Source organism: Pangasianodon hypophthalmus, chromosome 5 (genome assembly GCF_027358585.1).
Source record: "Pangasianodon hypophthalmus isolate fPanHyp1 chromosome 5, fPanHyp1.pri, whole genome shotgun sequence".
In the NCBI taxonomy this organism is placed as follows: Eukaryota; Metazoa; Chordata; class Actinopteri; order Siluriformes; family Pangasiidae; genus Pangasianodon; species Pangasianodon hypophthalmus.
The window spans coordinates 26,903,331-26,916,897 of record NC_069714.1 but is presented as its reverse complement, the minus strand read 5'-3'; the positions used below and the strand labels follow the sequence as shown (position 1 = coordinate 26,916,897).

The 13,567-nt window shown below is 37.2% G+C and overlaps 1 protein-coding gene across 12 annotated transcripts in view; it reads right to left on the bottom strand.

The window, feature by feature from the left end:
- Positions 1-13,567, bottom strand: part of ccdc141 (coiled-coil domain containing 141) — a 51,537-nt gene that overhangs the window by 36,263 nt on the left and 1,707 nt on the right. For 4 of the 12 annotated variants that reach the window (XM_053234075.1, XM_053234082.1, XM_053234073.1 and 1 more), the window contains exons 2-8: positions 12,512-12,933; positions 10,494-10,616; positions 6,456-6,668; positions 4,807-4,915; positions 3,339-3,592; positions 1,592-1,711; positions 426-620 (exon numbers count right to left, since the gene is read on the bottom strand). In XM_053234075.1, coding sequence (XP_053090050.1) covers positions 426-620; positions 1,592-1,711; positions 3,339-3,592; positions 4,807-4,915; positions 6,456-6,668; positions 10,494-10,616; positions 12,512-12,658 — 1,161 coding nt within the window. In that variant the 5' untranslated portion in view covers positions 12,659-12,933. Of the gene's footprint in view, positions 1-425; positions 621-1,591; positions 1,712-3,338; positions 3,593-4,806; positions 4,916-6,455; positions 6,669-7,142; positions 8,554-10,493; positions 10,617-12,511; positions 12,934-13,567 lie in introns of those variants that run through there. The other 8 variants (XM_053234074.1, XM_053234084.1, XM_053234083.1 and 5 more) reach the window with 8 other exon arrangements.

Sequence of the window (13,567 nt, the reverse complement as noted above, 5' to 3'; positions counted from 1 at the left end):
AGACAATGGGGAGGAAAATTCTAAGTGGATTAAAGTGATAAAAGAATCTGTAATATTGTGACTTAAATAGCTAATTTTGATTGAAAAAAGGTAATAACTTGCTATTTAGTTACATCTCCATACTCGCATCCTGCTGGAATCAACTGAGGAGATCAATTTTTGGAGCTAAATTATTAACATGAAGCAACAAATTACTTAAAGTAAGGGAATTAATTGCTAAATTAATGTATTACTAAATCAAAGGAATTCATTATTAATTGGATATATTCAGTTAAATAATTGAGGAAGCATAAAGTGGGATTATTTTTTCTTCACCATGAGACTTACAGTCTCTTTAATTTGAGGATCTAAGCATACTGCACCACAAGCTCAATCAACCAAGTCATCAGAGCCATTAGCTGCGTTTTACTGCCTCCATCACGTACTTTATTAGCGCTGCTGAAGAAGCCGTTGCTCTCATGCAGCTGTCCCAGTCGGCACATCATCAGATCCCAGAACTGCTCGTTTGTCTTGAGCAGATTCTGACTTTTCTCTGAGATGGAGTCAAGCTTCGCATGATCGCTTAAGGAAAGAAGCTCAGATGCCTGCTGGAGAAGTCGCTCAACCATAAGGGTCCTTTGCTGCACAGAGCATTTATACACATCAGGTATTAGTATTGGAGAGTCACCACGGGCAAACTGGATTTAATATTTTCAGCACAATCAACGATAAAATATCTACAAACTGTACAATAGTCAATTGATTTATTGATTCGGTCAGCTTTTACATCAAGTTTTAAATAGTAATGTAGTCAGAGCGGCAACCAAGAGACTAAGGGTAACTCAACACGATGCAACCACCACCATGCTTCACTGCAGGGCTTCTCACTGCTCATTCTCAGGGTTTTGTACCAAGGCCCAAAGTTCAATTTTGGTTTCATCAGACCAGAGAACATTTTCCACATGTATATATATTTTGTTACGTCTACAACTTCAAAAAGGATTTCACTTGCTTCCCACTCTTTCATAAAGCCCAGCTTTGTAAAGAGTTCTCCTGTGAACAGCTTCTCCCATCTGAGCTGTGGATTTCTCCAGCTCCTTCAGAGTTACCCGTGATCTCTTGGTTGCTTCTCTGACTAATCCCCTCTTTATCCTGTCACTGACATTTGGTGGATGGTCTCCTTTAGGCAGTTGCAGTTGTGCCTTCTTCTTTCCATTTTTTTTAAAATAATATATTTAATGGAGCTCTGTGGAATATTCCAAGTTTGGGATATTTTTTAAAAAACCTTTATAAAGTAATCCAGAACATTGTACCAGAGCTAATTTAGGGGTTTCACATCAATGGGGTGAACACTTATTCAATCACGACTTTTACTAAAATGTACATCATTTTAGTGATATTTATTTTTCATCTACTTCAGTAAATTCAATAAATGCAATAAATTTTTGCAGATTTGTGATATATAATACTAGTCAAGTCCATTTCAGTTCCAGGATGTAACAGATGAAAAGAGTGAAAAGAATGAAATGAAAAGAGTTTCAGCCAGGGACAGTTATATTCCTCATCTGTATTTCTGTAGTGCTTGTAAAAGCCCTTATAAAAGAAGTCCTACCTTGGCTTTGAGTTCAAATTCTTTATGCTCTTGCAGTAACTCCTCACTTTCAGACAGGGATGAGCCCAGCTGATTCCTTTCCAAGAACGGGTCTGCATTTTCCTTAAACCAGCGTGTTACCTGCATGGCAAAGTGGATAAGAGAGTAAACAATTACAGGACTTTTATAAACTGCGAACAGCTTTCGAGAGTTCGAGGCACAGATCCTCAAGAGGCAGCAAAGAGCAGAGGGAATCTCCCTGAGATGGCAGGAGAAATAAACATTTAAAAGAGAAAAGATTTAACATTGTGAGCAGAACTCAATATTGTAGTAACACAGCTTTGCATTTTAGTTGTTTTGCTTTGTGTTTGCAATTTACATGACTGGATTGTACACTATTTCCTTCAGTGGAACAACAATCTATGGTTAAAGTATGTGTAATGCCATTTATGCTATTTTATGCATAATTAATGTTTCCATTTGTCTTTCATTGATTGGGCATGTGAGATGTGAGATGTCCTGTGTATAATATAAAAATAAACACTCTCAACTTTTTTTCTACGAGTTACTAGCCAATGAGATCTTCACACAGCTCAACATCCATTAATTTTCAAATTGCAAATTAACATTTATGAGAATTTTTGGTCGGTGTCGGTTTTCCTGTTACTGTACATTGGTTAAAATTTAAAATTATTTTCATCAGGATTTAATTCATCCTTCTGCACTGTACTTTTCAGACTGTAATGTTTTTTTTTCTCTCCATCTTACAGGTTTTCTAACTTATCCCTAGAAATGTACGGTACTGCGCCAAAGTCTTAGGTACCCAAATTTTTATTCAATTTTTTAGATGTTTAATTTAAGTCTTCAGCATTACTGGTAATAAAAAAGAGCAAATTGTTAATATCCAAGCATTCATTCAATGCAACGACCCTACAAATAGCTGCATAGCTATTTTTTCTCTTCGTAGTGCCCTGTGTAGGCTTCCTCATTTCAGAACAAACAGGAGACCAAATTGTAGCAAAATAAATTTTGATTCCTCAGAAAGACATGGAGCTATCTCACTGAACCAACAGTGCAGTAGCGAGGAGTTTTAATCGACTCAAAAATTTAAAAGGCAATGGAATTGGTCAACAAATTCAATCATCATGAACACTTCCTGTTTACATCGTGTTTGGTTTACCCTATTTGCTAGCTAACTAGCTTACTAGTTAACTAGTGAGCTACAGCACAGACACCTATTAACAGGTTGATAGCTAATTCTTTATCATTATTCTAATTCTTTAAACATTATAATAATACGGTTATTTTTTTTTTTGCACTTTATAGGCATGAAGTTGGTGAAGTTATTTTTGACTGTCAGACGGGCAGAATTTGAAAGAACTGCAGGCTGGAAGATTTCTGAGGATTTTCAGATTGGCTGTACTCTCAGGAGCGGTATACAGCTTTATGATTGGATTTGCTTTTTTATTGTGAATACACAACACTAATAGATTAGTTTGGTTTATATATGTAACACTGGATTCAGCTGAAATATGCATTATCTTTCTTTAACTTCCCTGTGTCCTTGATCAGGTTTTATTGATTCACTAGCCACTGCTTAGCAGCTAGCAGGATTTCATCACAGTACTACACTACCTATTAAATATGAATACACTAGTGTAAAAATCTGACATTCCACTTCATCTTTCAAAATGACATTTTGTAAAATTTTCCCAAAAGTTTTATTTGTTTAGTTAGTGCTAGTATACTCTTCTATCAAGTCACTTACTTCCTGTTCCTGTCTCTCCCACTCAGCGATCCTGTTATTCACTTCCTGATTGCGGATTTGTTGAGCCATACCCTGGTCAACTGCCCTGCGTCGGTCTTGCAGGAGCTCCATCAGTCCATCCACTTTCCTGTAGCTCTTGCGAGCACCACGTGCCCCGCCTCCATACCTCAGAGCCTCCTCAGCTTCGAAGCTCTTCAGGAAATCCAACAACTCGTAACTTTTATTCAGCGCCAGCATGGACTTCTCCAGCAGCCCTGAAGGTTCACACAGTGGGATTAAGTCCTTATGGTGCACTTTAAAAATGTACTGAAGTGTAATATATGAAATTAATTAATCCTTTTTAAAAGCACCAATAATCTTATCTTTATGTCAATATTCATACATCAAATATATATATATTTATTTATTTATGGAAAAAGACTTTTTCATGCCACATGGCAGGTGTAAATAAGGGTTAAAACTATTATATTTTTACTAGTGTGTACTGCACACAGACACGATTAGATTTATTCCACTAACACCCAGTCCATTAGCTTCATGACTAAAGCTACCATTAGTGCTGTAGTAATTCTTCTTCATTACAGCCTGATCTGTCAGTGTGGTGTGGATAATACACTGTTCCCTCTGACTGTGAAATCTCATGGAAATAAAACACAGGAAGTGCTGTGAGTCTGGGAGAGAAAGAGGCCAAGAGTCTCATCACACACATTACGGTGAAGTGCAGGTCAGAGGTCATGTTCACTCAGGAGATCAGTGTAAGTGTACCTCTCTATCCACCTTACTCATTTCAAAAAGAAAAAAAGAAAGGCAGATACAACTACAGATGCAATAGACAGAAAATGAAAGGAGTTAAACAGAATGGAAGAACAATAAAGTCAACAACAGAACAACAGACAGAGAGATAGACAGACAGATGGAATAGTAGACATCAAATGGAACAATAATGTGCAATACAGAGAAAGACAGAATGAATGATCGATCAATAGACAGCTAGACACATAGACAGATACAGGCAGACAGACAGATAAGACAGATACAGACAGACAGATACATAGATAGGCAGACAACAAATAGACTGAAAGTAATGCACAGATAGATAGATAGATAGATAGATAGATAGATAGATAGAGACAGAAAAATGGCCAGACAGAGCAACAGACAGACAGATAGACAATGAACAGACAGACAAATACATGGATTGACGAATAGAGTGATAATGTACAAAAAGAAACAGACACTGACACATAGATAGATAGAAAAATGAACAGACAGACGAAAACACAGACAGATAACAAATAGAATGATAATGTAATATACAAAAAGACACAGACATAGATGGATGGGTGGAGGGATAGATGCATGGATGGATGGATGGATAGATAGATAGATAGATAGATAGATAGACAGACAGACAGACAGATAGATAGATAGATAGATAGATAGTTGTGTGTGAGATCAGATCACTCGCCTCTCTTCAGGCTGCTGTATTTGTGCTTCAGCTCAGTTAAACACACGTCACCGTTTAGCTTGAGTCCAGCACACTGCAGCTCCTCTGCTTCATCAATCTTAACGGCAAACTACAGTCACACAGAGAGGACATGAATAAACACGACATGCTGATTAAAGCCCTCACTATTAACACGTGTATGGTGGGTGCTGTATTGAGAAACTTTAAAGGAATACTCAAATGTTTTTCAGTCTAATCTCTGCACACTCTATCTGTAGTGTATGTGTGATAACCACTGACAAGAATTCACGAGTTTCCCTGTACTGAGACAAGAACAGAGAACCTGTTGAATCCAAATTCCTTACAATGTTGTTGCAAATAGAAACAATAACACCTCTGAACAAGTGAGTTAATTAATATAAACCTGTGATCTGAATTACAACCTGCAAAACTGTCCACATTGCTATTATAAAATAATTGAGCAAGCAGAATCGAGGATTAAACATCGATATGGTATAACACCTTTTATTACAGTTTCATTTATTACAGTCATCAGTACTGTAATTACAGGTTTGTTAAAATCTTGTCCCAAAGCACACCCAGTCCTGATTGGATAAAAATACACACAAGATCAAACATCAGTTTCCTTTTTCAGTCCAATCCGCAAAGGACTTCATATCTTTTAATTTCTGCCCTGTTCTTTTATGCCTAAATTCAGCTCAGTGTGAATTCCCAAAACTAATATCAAAGCACTGGCTTGGAGAGAAAAAAAAAAAGAAAACCCAGAAAAAACAGAGGAAGCAGCTGTTATTTTGAAAGTAAATTAAGCACTCAGCTGACACACACACACACACACACAAACACTTCCTTGGGTTCAGATGTGGAGCAAACACAAAGCAGCAACACAAACACTGAACAGAACAATAGTGCAGAGATGGCTGATGATGAAAGTCTGCTGTACTGCATTCTTATCAGACATACATATTCTCTTTCTCTCGCTCTATTCCGTCTTACTTTCTTCATTCTTCACGTACAATACAGAGAAAAACAGAATGAATGATAGATCGATAGATAGCTAGACACAGACAGATACAAGCAGACAGACAGATAGAGTCTTTTACTCACTCACACCATTCTCTCACTCACTCCATCCTCTCTCTCTACCTCCCTCCCCATTCCCTCTCACTTTCTTCATCCTCTCTCTCTCTTTTTTCACTCACCTCATCCTTTCTCTCTCTCTCTCCCTTTCTCTTTTGGTAGTGTTCCATCATGCTGTCCCTCTTTGTATTTTTCACCCTTCTCTTTCTCTTTTTTCCATTATCTCTTTCACTTTTCTGTCTGTCTCTTTTTTTGTTAATTGGCAAGATAACAAAAGACGCTAATGTTCTGAACTTGACATTCGCACTGGATGTTTCACGACAGCATTGCGTCAAACGTGCATCTCTAACATGCCTGCTGTGAATTGGCCTGTGCAAGTGTTTGTAAGGACATAGTTTCACCACATGCCTTTAATTACTTGCACTCCTCTTTTTTCACTCCATTTGTATTGTCTCTTCAGCCTTTTACAATATCATTCGAGATAATTTTACACATTATGCTGTGATATTCTTTTCCTATTAAAGTAAGAACAATATATTTCCTCTCAATTATGCCACGCTTGTCTCTCTCACCTCCAGGGCATGGTCGTAGAAGTGGCAGGCCAGCTGCAGGAGTGAGCGCCGTTTCTCCAGGTGGCTCACCAACATTTTCCAGGCCTCGCTAAGAGACAGAGCCATGGCCTCGTACACGTCCTCTTCACCCTCCTTCTCCTCCGCCGTCTTATCCGCCTCCTCCAGCAGTGCCCGCACGCCTCCTTCATTTCTCTGCCACGCAGTTTCATATTGCTTTGGTAAGTAATTCGACTTTGATTACTCGGATGAAAGATGAATAATTGGAAAAATTACTGCCTAAACAGACGATTCATGTGGTCTAAATGATTTGTGTACTGCTGGTAAAGCTTGATTTTAATGAAAGGCTTAATTTACAGGATTGGATTTTAAATTTGCCACCCCACTGGATAAGCACACGGTGCTGTTTCACATGCTAATCCAGAACAACTGAAAGTATTTCACAGTCTATGGTGCATTCAAATCAACATTGAAACATTTTTCCACAAACCAAAAAAAAAAAAAAACCCCCAGTGTATGACACATAACAGAACAAGACAATGTTAATGGCCAAAGTCCCACTACACTACACTGAACACATTTACATTTATGACATTTGGTCTCATCCAGACAGAGTTATATAAGGGCTTTGTTCTCTACATGGAAAACAAATTGTCATGCTAGTGCAGATCTGCCAGAGTGCAAACATACCAACAAACCGAGGCGACAAATCTCAGAAGTGCCAGAAAAGCCACTGTTCAGCCCCAAGAGCAAAAATCTTCTGTGCTGGAATTGTATTGCTGAATATGTAAATATAAATCTAAGGCAGTGCCAAGAAGTTTCAGCACTGAGAAATGAGTTAGAATGGAAATCAGTCCTCCTATTTTTCTTATTTTTTTCTTTTTAAGCCCTACAATCTCTGACTTCACATCCACAAACAAATGGAAAATATATAAATATTAATTTATACACCAGTGTTTTGAGATGCAACAAGCGGGAAGTAAACATTCAGTCTAAATAAAGGCGCTACTGACAAAGACGTAAAAAAAAAGTTCTTATTTTTTTCATTACTGACACAGTGGAATAAATCACTTGTGGATGTGCTGTTATAGGAGAATAATCAACGACAGGATGGTGTGATGTGGCCTGACGCAACACAGAGTTACTGTTACCACCCCGAAGTTGATTATTTTCTTATTACAGCATTCTTATTAAAGTCTAATACCACAGCAATTATAATTAGTCAGAAGGTGTTGATTAATTTTCTATAACAACAGGACTGACAGTGGTGCAGCTGCAAATCTCAGGTTTATATTAATGCACTCGTCTTAAGACATCATTGTTTCTGTTGTGACAAGCTGCATTTTTAGTCATATTAATTTATAGAGAGAGGAAAAAAAGAGAAACTGTGAAGTGTTCGACTGTTTCTAGCTGCTAAAATGTAAGAGACAAAAGGAACTAACTTGTTTAGCAGACTTTCCACAACATTAAATATAACTCTACACACATAAAAGTATGACATCATTCTTTAATTAAGAAAAAAAATGTAAGTGTTGGCAAATTGCTGTGGTATAAGAGGAATACAACACTTCAGGATGTGCTGTTATAGGAAAATAATCAACTTCTGGGTGGAAAAAGTGACTCCACTTTGGGTCGGGTTACATCACACCAGCCCATCACTGATTATTTTTCTATAACAGCACACCCCTAACTGTTTTATTCCTTATGCAGTCTATTGTAAATCCACTACCTATTGATTAAGTGTTCTCTAAACCTGTCTATTTCATACCATAAAGCATTTACTTAATACTGTGTAAATATGTAAGAATGTAAAGTTGTGAGCCTGCAGTACTGCTGCTGTTGCTCTGTTAGCCAGTCATATTAGCGATTATTTTATATTGTTCATCAGTCTATAAGATGTCAGTGCTTACTACGCTGTTTACTGTGTAACTTGAATATTGAATCTGCGTCTTATGCAAATGCAAAGCAGTGCCTCATCAGTGACAGATCAGAACTGCAATACATATTCAATACAATAGCAGCTCTGGTTCAACACACACTGAGGGTTCCTGAGAGAGCAGCTGGCATGAGAAGCACTGGAGAGCAGGACCTATAATGAGGCCTGGAAAAAAAAGAATAATGCATTCTGTGGAAATAATATAAATCAGCGTTTTTCTGGCAAGAGGACGAGGACGTTCTGTGCAGGCGAAAGCAATAAAAAGGAGAACAGCGAGTGAAACAAGGCTAGAAGGTCATGAAAGGAGACAAACCTGTAAGAGGGACATGATCTAGAGAAGGTGGTGTGATGATGTTACAATATAAGGTCACAGCCTAATGAGGAAACCTTCAATAGTTATATCATAAAGGTCATTATGTACTAGGCTAAAGGTAGTGGCATGACATGGCATTTTCTCATTCTCATTTTCTCTCTTTTTTTTTTTTTATTTAAGCAGCACATCCTACCATTTAAAGAAGTGAAAATGTTATTCATACAGTAGATTTTTTTAAATAAATTACTGAAGGCTAATAGCGACCCTCTTGAGAAGTCGGTTTTAATAAATTTTAAAGTGGTTTCCCAAATAAGATAATATTTCTTCCAAAAAGTTAATTTTTAATTGATTTTCATAAGATATAAATACAAAATATAAAATGCTAATAAGAAGTGGTTAAATGGTTCTGTTGTTTGTGTGCTACTGAACCAAACGAGATCATTTAAACGAAATCACATTTCCTTTTCAAATTTCCCCACTTACCCTAATTGTAGGTGATCAATCAAAACACGTTTAACGTTTGCTTCTTTGGTTTTGCAGTGAAGCTACGACTGTAATGGAGCTAACAAGTAATAAAAGTCTATCTCACTCACTCACTCTAGCCTCAGACACTCTGCCCATTGAATATGGTGCATCTGATATGTTTTAAACACTTTTCTGGCTACAAGCTTCGGAAGTTTAAAAGCTGCAATCTGACTGGCTCTCTTCACGTCCGTGTACACACTTCTGTTTGCCGGATTTCAGTGGGGAAACAATATTTTTAAAACTACGCTGCTGGCGAGAAAACAAGACCTTTGACAACAATCTATGGAAAAAGTATGTACAGCTGCTCATCTCCCATGTCATCAAAATGGCTTCTTCCTGTAAAAGTAGGCGGATCTTGTATTGATGAAATATACCAGACTCACTAGTGACACAAAGCTTGATGTCTGGCTTGTAAGACTAACCTCACTCTAATTCTTACAACTCTAATCAACGATAATCTACGTATCTGCTGTGTGTCTTTCAGTGACGGACCGCATGCCGAAAAGAGAGCCAGTGGTGCAGAGCAAAGCGACTTTCCCTGACAGTGCAAGTTTTTTTTTTTTTTTTTAATTTTAAATATTTCAGGTAAGGTTACCATGCTGAAATGCACAGGCAGAAACCCAAAATAAAGATGTCACCTTGTTCTCTTACGCCTGCTTCCAGCACCCTCATTCTCCTCACACCTATCAGTTATGTCACAGTTATGTAACAGTTATATAACTTTTTCCTTTAAATAAATAACAAAGATGTAACATAGCAGGTAGAGCTCAGATTTACACATTTAAGTGTAACCAGAAATGGAACTATAATATAATCCACCCACATACACTGGGAGTCGAAGCCTAGGGAGTGGAATGAAACCAAATATAACAGAGAAAGTGAATAATTCTGGTTGCCCAAGATGGCCGCCTCCATAATGTCACAGCTTTCAGCTACACAGTGAAGATTTGTACATGTATATAAGACAGTAAGTCACACCATGTCCTTAAGCACTTCCCTGGATATGGTTTGAGGCAGATAGCTACAGGAAAGATTTTCTGTAAGAGATAGACTTCCATTGCATGTTATCTACATTCACCACATAGCACTGGTGCATATTTAAGAAGCAAACAGTGCAACATGTCTTGACATGAATGATGCGTACATTTGGAGGAAAATAAAGAACGGGTTTTTTGGGGGGTTTTTTGTGGCTGCTACAGTGTTACGTGCTTATTTTAGTGTTATTTTATGCCGTCATGTTTGATAGTGAGTTAATGGGATGCTGCACCTTCAGTTTGACCAGAAGCTGATCGTGCTCTTCCAGAAGTTTCTTGGTTTCGTCCTGATTGTTTCCAATCTCCAGGAGGTCCGGATGGGCTTCAGTCAGCTGCAGCTGGACCAGCTCTCCACACTGTAATAACACACACATACACATGAACAGACACAGTGACGACAAACCAAGGCCATGTTTACATAGAGGTGAAACACTACACCTGCTCGTGCACTTCCTATGAATGCCATGAACTGTAAACACAAATTATATATATATATATATATATATATATATATATATATATATATATATATATATATATATATATATATATATATAATTTTATATATATATAAAAAATGGGGGATCTAGGCTTTTTGCATTTAATATGATTTCTGACAGTTTTTGTTCAAACTATAAGTACATATCAGGGAGCTTAAGACAGCTATAAAAGGCTACAATTATGGGTGTCAACAAAATGCCAAGCTAAAGACAAGGCTGAGGTGTGCCTCCAGTTTAGACATTTCTAGTGTACATATTTGTGTGAAAGTTTTATTTCGTATGTAATTTTATAGGTGGTGCATTGGGTGTATGTGTAACATATTTAAAGAACAGTATAACGTTCACAGTTACAGTTGTGGACTTTTAGTGCTTTATTGGTTTAGTCCATTTTGAGTCTCAATTTACATATCTAGGTGGGAAAAAATATATCATGAGTGTCAAAGACATTTTCTACAATACAAGACATGTAATGAAGATACAAAGCTAAGAAGCTAAGAAACTTCTTTGCTAAGAAACTGCCAGCAAAAAATAAAATTATTATAAAAAGAAATTATTTAACAATAAAATACTGTACAAAAAAAAAACAGCACAGATTTTGCAATGAGCATTTGTATTTATTTTTAAAAAAATAAAAATATATTACAAAACCTGCAATATCTAAGTGTATTGTGACATAATTTATCATGATATCATTATTATATCATCATATGGACCAGCACTAGCTTGAGATACACTTATTATAAAGCTAAACCGTTCCATCCAGCAGTTCTAATTAAAACTCTGCTGCAAAGATTTTGCCTTTTAGAAAGGTACCAAGCAGAACCAATTCAGGAAGCTAGAAACATTAACCATCCAAAGAAACTTGAATGATCTTAACTCATGCACACAGCAACCAAGAACAAGAATCTTATATTTACTGGATAAAGTGGAAACATAAGTATTTTTTGTACTTTTGACCTGCTGACAACATTACATTTGTTCATCACAGATGAGATCTTTACTTTAAAGTTTACAAATGCTAGCTTGTGTATGCATAGTGTAGCATTACTAGAAGAAACATCAGTTAAGTTAGCTAGCTAGCCAAATTCTTTTCAGCTAGCAACATTTGCTTGCTAGATTAGCCTGTAACAAGTAAGCAAGTAATGCAACTCAGTTGTATTAAAAAATAAAATGAAGTAAAATAAAATGAAAATCGAATAATTTGAGTAAGCAGAACAAGTTTGTGAATGTAATTTACAAGTGCATAAGAGAATACAGGTCATAGCAAATTATGTAAGATGTTAAAAACACAAAAACAAGGATGATGTTCTCTGCAGAAAATGGCCATGTTTTCATGAATCTTAAAGAAAAAGGCATGAAAAATTCTGTGGCGTTTACTCGTAGGTTGTAGACATCCCTCTTAAGACACAATGAACAATAGCGCGCTAGCGGGCTTTTATCTCAACCTTGGCTTGTTAAACATCCTATTACCCAAATCTCAGGGCCATTTTGAGCACATTGGCGACCTTTCACAGCTGCTGTGGTTTGTCTAAATTGTGACACAAATGTGGGAAAGGCAGCTTCAGATATACGGACAGATGGCTATTTAATTGTCTGCACTGTATATTTTAAGAGTGTTGGCAGTGATCATTATGCTGGCATGTGTGACTCTTCGCTAAGCGCATACCTTTAACTGCAGCCAGTTCTCTGGAAAATAGCTTTGTCTGTGTGTGTGTGCTTGTATGCGTCTCTTTTCTCCATCAACAACCCACCTGACAGCAACAAACAGCACCCAAAGCACAGAAGAGAACAGCTAGAGCCCTGATCAATAATTCAGAGCTTGTGTAAGGGACGGGATTTGTCACAGTGTACAAGCGGAGTACTTCATGCTTCCCACAGGAGCTGTTAAACACCAACATTAAGTCAGTGTGTCAGACATCAGGACATGTTCAGGCTCTATGATTATGGAGCTTTTCCTACAGGAGAATTAAAGACAGGTTGTAATAGAGGACACTGAGCCTTGGTCACTGCTGGATATGCAGAACTCATGTGAGAGAAATTTGTCTTTGCTGATGGTCGATGCTGATGGTCGATGCTGATGGCTGTAACAGAGAAGCCATCACCTCCCACATGCTGATGGATCTGAACGGCTTTTCACACTCGCTCATATCAGAGCTCCGGAGTACCAAGGTCACTTCAGAATAGTGATGAAAATCCATATGGAAAGACAAAAGATACCGGATGTACTGCAGAGTCAAATAATTCACTTCCAACATGAATATAAGTACGAGTGAAAAAGAAGTAGGTCACTGCAGTAATGACTTCAGAGGACAGTATTATCATGGAAAAGGGTACTGTACAGGTACGCGTAAACGCAGCCTAAACCCTTAAAAGTACAACAGTGGCCCTGAAGTAAGGAACAAAACACAACACGGCATGCTGTTATAGGAAAATAATCAGTGACAGGGTGGTGCAACACTACTGCATTTTCCAACAACAGCATGCCCCTGTGTTTTATTCCAGTTATTAGCAATTTGCCAATGCTAAGAACATTCTTTCTTTTTTTTTGCTTTATTAAAGAAAGTCAGGTCATCATTTTTATCCATTTATAGTTATGTTAAATGTTATAGAAACATCCATGAAACAATTTACATCACTTAACTTCTAACAGATATAAATGGTCATTCCTGATGACTTTCCCGTATCAGAAAAGTTACAGCTTTACTTCTGAAATCTACAAAGCTCTGAAACTGGAGACTCCTTTCAAAAACGTTAAATAAATCTCTCCACAGAAAACTTCACCATATCAATGATTATGTTTTTTTAAT